Consider the following 5371-nt stretch of genomic DNA (forward strand, 5'->3'; position numbering starts at 1 on the left):
ATATGCCATGTGTTTAACTCTCTTCTAACCAAGATCGTTCATACATGCATATGTATGTACTTACACAGACATGTAAACGTTAGGGTGGCCCAAAAAAAAGTAGAGTCGGAATTTTAATACTAAAGATTTTTTATTGGTCCCCTTTTTGTATTTTCTGGGGATTTTTGCGGACCTGTAAAATATAGTTACTAAACAAATAAATTTAATAAATTAGGCATTATTATTGGGAATCTCCTGGAGAGAAACAAAGCTTTCCGATTGAAAAATATTGATTTTCAAGAATTGTATGCCAATTCTACGAAAGTTTTTTTTTTTTTTCATATAAAATAGATGGAAAACTTTGAGCGCTTTGAGCGACCTATATTTATATTTTTTTATTTGAAAATAAAAAAATAGGGGTGTATTTTTTCGGTATTGAACAATCCTAGGGGTCGAGAGCAAACAAATTCCGACTTTACTTTCTCACATGCATTGGACCACCCTTATGTAAATACATACATATCAAATGCTTCATTCAAGAGCCGAACGCCATCAGCGATTTGTCACAAACATCAACCACCCCACCAACTTTTTTTTGTGTTTTTTCTTTCACTCTCTGCATTTTCTGCAATTATAAAATTCATATAATCAACACTGTTGACGGTCATTAAACTGTTTTTCTTGCACCCACTACTAACTGTTGGGCTTGGCAGCAAAGTGTGTGGCACATAAATTGCGCACATAGCCACGCTTGCGCGTCAGTGCGTCTCCGGTTGCCACTCGAAGAGGATTATCCCTTAAAAAACTTAAGAAAATATTTAAAAAATAAAATGTTTAAACAAAATATTACATTCAAGTATACAAGCAGCATAAAGATCGCGTTTGGTATATTCATTTCGTTGGCATTTGGTCTATCTCCCAGTTTGTGCAAAGTTGCACAGCGAAGTTCGTGGAAGGACATTTTATTCGGCAGCAAATGGTTGCCTTCCATTGCTTCACGCGATTCAAGGTGTATGTTGGTGATATATTAGATTATTAGCATAATTAAATACAAACACAAAATTAAAACAATATCTGTGTTTTGTGGTTTAATATTTGAAGAGAAATTTGTTGTAGAAAAAAGGAATTACATAGTTCGAAATGGAATTGAAACATGTGATAAATGAATAATTATAATTTTAAAAATATAAAATAATGTTTCCCTACACTATCTATAAAGTTCAACACTTCTCAAATGAATTTAATGCAACCTCTTAAAAATAAGAAAATGGTGCGGAAAATTGCTCAAAGACCACTCACGTCAATACTGTTCTAATTTTGTTACGCTACTCGTAAAAACCTTTTTATATATACAAGTATGTGTACTTCGAGCGGAGTTAAGTTGATCTAATCTAATGAAAATAAAATAGTTCAAAGTTATCGTTAAAACACAAAAGAATTTCTGCATTAAAATTACGAAGTGATTCCATTAGTGAAATCGTTACATTTTGGCTCTTTTTTTCAGTTCGGAGTGCCAAAGTGGGCAAAAAAGCATTTTTGTAAATATAAAGACGATACCCCAAAGGAGTAAATACTGCATAGTACATATGTACATACATATATCATCATCATTCCATCTCAAATCACCCAGGCCGGGGGAAAGTGAATTTAAGTTTGCGATAAAACTCACAGGGATTTTTCCTTGAACAATTTAAGGATACACGTATTTTTTCTTTTTGCTCAGAAATGCGAATTTTTCGAATAATGAATTTTTTTCTTTTTGAATACGAACGCTTCTTTTTTCCTCTCTTAATAGCAACTTTTGATGAAATCGCTTATAACTGCCGCAAAAAAGCAAGGATTTTAACGATTTTTTTTTAAATTGCAGATATTGATCTACTGAATCGATCTAGTGAACTAAACATCAGTAATTGTTTATTAATAATTAATTATTGTTTATAAACAAAAAATTTTTTTTTCAAATTGATTTTTTTCAAATTGCCACATCTTTTTTTTCTCTCAAACTTTTTTGTCTATAAGGGAATAGTATAAACTATTTTCAGTACGAGTAGCAATATGCTTAAATTCGTCGTTTTCGAGTTATGATTTTTTTTTCTGAAAATGCACTTATATCATGCTAGCAGATTTTCGTGCCAGTTGAGGACGCAAAAATAGTTGCCCATTAGTGCTCATTTACACACGGCGATTTTTGTTGCCGCATCTCGACGTTCGTTGGAGAGAGCGTGACGAGGAAAGGAGATGGGCACCGAGTTGCTCGTGTTCCGGCAACAAGCTTTGTGCTCTCGTTCGTCTGTGTAAATTGAAAAGCTGTTCACAGCTGACAACAACAATTGCATACACACAAATCGCCGTGTGTAAATGAAACGAGCAACACCAAAAGGGAATGTGAAAAATTGCGGCGACAAAAGTTTTCGTGTATAAACGCAGTCTTATGATAAAGTTTCCTTGCTGGAAATTTTTTCAGGTTGCCCGATCAGAGCCAAAAGTTTTTCCCAAGTGGGCTCTAATTTTGGCCCAATTGGGGCCCAATTAGCGATTTGCCCAATCTACCGAAGATTTCCCCAACCAGTGCTCACAATTTGCTCAAAGTGAACATGCATACGCAATTAAAACGTTTTTATCGATAAAATCACACATACACACATCAATATTCCCTACGAAAAAAAAATAGTTTTTAATTTTTCTCTTGAAAAATTTTCCACATACAAATTTTTTGATAAAAAAAATTAGTTTTTTTAAATATGCCATTTCAAAAAAAAATTGGAAAAAATCACAATGGTAGCTATGAGTATTGCGCAATATTTAAGTATAATGTTATGGGGTGCACTCTACAATAATTTGAGTTAAGAATTTTTTTTTTTACACCGAAGTTGAGTAAAATGAGTACTTAAATTTTCATTCATTTTCGTATCCGGAAAACGTTCCAAAATGATTGTATTTTATTTGTTCAAGCTGCTAGTATCTGATAGCTTTCAGAAGGTGTCGGGTGCGAATGAACTCAGGCGCTGCTTTATTTCATTTTTTTTTTGAACATCTGTGAAGTGCAGAAGGAAAGGTTATTGAACAAAAAATTTAAATTTCAGAAAAACAGTCAAAAACGTATCCGTTTCGAAACAATTTTTGGTGCTTGTCTGTAAAACGCCAAAGTATTCGAAAATGGAATCGCTAAATGGATAAAAATCCGCATTTCATCAACTTTTTTTTTGCTTTTTTCGAATATATTTTCGGGTTTTTTGCTAGCTGGGTTAATAGCCCTAACCGCGAAAAAAACGTAAGCGACAAAAAAATAATAACAATAAAAAAATTCGGTTAATTTTTTTGGCGGTTAGCGAACAATAAGTAAAAAAATAAATACAAATTTTTATTGGGAGCTGGAGCGGAGTGATGAAAAAACCCTTTGCTCCGAAGCCCTGGTTTTCCGGGTAAATTTTTTTACAAGCTTTGTTTGTGTTAGTTTCGACAAGAAGCATATAAAAAATTAATTAATTCTGTTTTGATCAAATGATTAGCTCCTACGCTTTCAAAATTTTACAAAATAAATGTTACTAAATTCATTATAAATTTTCTTTAATTTTGCAGTTCTACCGATTTTTAGCATGGCTCCTATTGGCCCGGGCAGCTGTACGGCTTCATCTGGGGAGCATGGCACCTGTATACCAAGCAAGGATTGCGTGCTGCGCTCAGGAATACCAGCAGGACCTTGCGCTGGTGGCTATGGGCTGTGCTGTGTTTGTAAATAAGAAATTTATTAACAATAAGCGCAAAATTGTACTTGTACTATTATTTTAAGCATAAAATGTGTTTTCTATGATTTTAGTTCTACAAACATGCGGCGGCATTATACGTCAGAACTCCACCTACTTTGTCAATCCAAATCATCCGGATGTGTATGATGGCACTGGAAGCTGTCAGGTGACAGTGCAAAAGATACATCCAGATGTTTGCCAGCTGAGGTTGGTAGTGATTTTACAACGAAAATTCATTCTCTTAAGCTTTGTCTTCTTTCCAGACTCGATTTGGATATGTTCTCTGTTGCGCCACCCGAGTCACTGAATCACGTCTGCAATCAGGATCAACTGCTTATCTCTGGCGGCAGTCCAATTCCTACAATTTGTGGCTCTTCAGCTGGCGACCATAGTAAGTTTTGAGCCTTTATGCGTTTAGAATCAATAAAAACAAAATGATACTTTTTCGTAGTGTATATAGACGCAGGGCTGGGACAGAGTAACGCCATAGTGCTCTCCGTCATTACGAGTGGCACATTTTCGCGTCTTTGGCGCATTCGTGTGACCCAAATCCATTGCGGTAGTTTGAGTCGCGCCGATCATGGCTGCTTGCAATACTTCACCGGCATTAGTGGGCGTGTGCGCAGTTTCAACTTCAACACCGTAACTGGGCGACAGCTCTCCAATCAGGACTACAGTATTTGCATACGCGCAGAGCGCAACTTTTGCAGCATACAATACAACGCTTGTCCCGATACTGGTGAGTGCGCGCCTCTGAAATGGAGTTGCTGGTTAAGACGGAAGTTTTTATTTTCTTCCCCCTTTAAGAGAACAATCGCTCGCGTTCATTCACCATCTCCGGCAACTCGAACAATCCCACCGGCTCCATGGTGGGTGGCGGCACGCAAGTGACACAGAATACCTGCATCAACGATTGGCTGTTGATCGGTTGTATGCGCTCGGTGGATCGCATACCGCAGTTGGCCGCTTGTGAAGATCGCGTGTGTGGCGGCACCTTTAGCGCCGAAGTGGGCACCATTCAACGAACTGTGCAATGTAAGTGAGCTGCTGCGGAGTGGTCTTTTGGATTGGATTGTGATTAAGTACTTTCATTTACTTTAATTTAGCGAGCGTACGTCCATTTCGTTTGTATTTCCATACGGATGGGGTAGAGGCGCCAACGGATGTGGACAATCGGGGCTTTTGTTTGGATTTCGTGCAGCAGCCGTGCACAAATGGGTTTTAGGGTTTAGTTTGGGAATGTTTGTGTTATTTGTATCCTACGTATTTAAGTTGTTTTGTATTGCTGAATAAATTTAAGAAAAATATTCCATGTAATGAAGAGCTAGTGAGGGCATATAAGGGATAGTTTGAATATTCGGGATTACGCTAAGAAAACTAAAACGTGATAAGGAAAGCTTATTCATCGTTTGTCGATCTGACATGTTCTTGATTTCGCTAGTATTGAATTTAGGAACGAAATGGCTGCTGACCTTCACACGCCAATGAAAGGCTCATTGTCCTACTGCAAGAGCAAATATTCCTGACCTAAGTGCAAATATTTATACCAGCTAGCCCTTTACCTAGTGAAGAAGTCTACTGACTCTCCTGGACTCCTCATTTTTGATTTTCCCACAAAGTTGTTTAGAAGAAGGACCAGAGTATAC

The 5371-nt window shown here is 36.9% G+C and overlaps 1 protein-coding gene across 1 annotated transcript; it reads left to right on the forward strand.

Moving 5' to 3' along the window:
- Positions 1 to 809: 809 nt before the first annotated feature.
- On the forward strand, positions 810 to 4951 carry LOC108372573 (uncharacterized). Its single transcript, XM_017628299.1, has 7 exons — positions 810 to 990; positions 3559 to 3711; positions 3797 to 3932; positions 3989 to 4116; positions 4177 to 4464; positions 4533 to 4760; positions 4832 to 4951. The coding sequence occupies exons 1-7, from the start codon at positions 810 to 812 to the stop codon at positions 4948 to 4950; spliced, it is 1233 nt and encodes a 410-aa protein (XP_017483788.1). The 3' UTR covers position 4951.
- Positions 4952 to 5371: the final 420 nt, after the last annotated feature.

This window comes from Rhagoletis zephyria, unplaced genomic scaffold, assembly GCF_001687245.7.
Source record: "Rhagoletis zephyria isolate East Lansing unplaced genomic scaffold, Rhagoletis_zephyria_1.1 Rzeph_scaffold_05878, whole genome shotgun sequence".
NCBI lineage: Eukaryota > Metazoa > Arthropoda > Insecta > Diptera > Tephritidae > Rhagoletis > Rhagoletis zephyria.

Bases quoted from the DNA above. Each gene is read 5' to 3' on its own strand.
- LOC108372573 (XM_017628299.1), top strand. From the start codon at position 810: ATGTTTAAACAAAATATTACATTCAAGTATACAAGCAGCATAAAGATC. The intron at 991-3,558 runs GTATGTTGGTGA...TTAATTTTGCAG, and splicing joins TGCTTCACGCGATTCAAGGT to TTCTACCGATTTTTAGCATG. The intron at 4,761-4,831 runs GTAAGTGAGCTG...ACTTTAATTTAG, and splicing joins CATTCAACGAACTGTGCAAT to CGAGCGTACGTCCATTTCGT.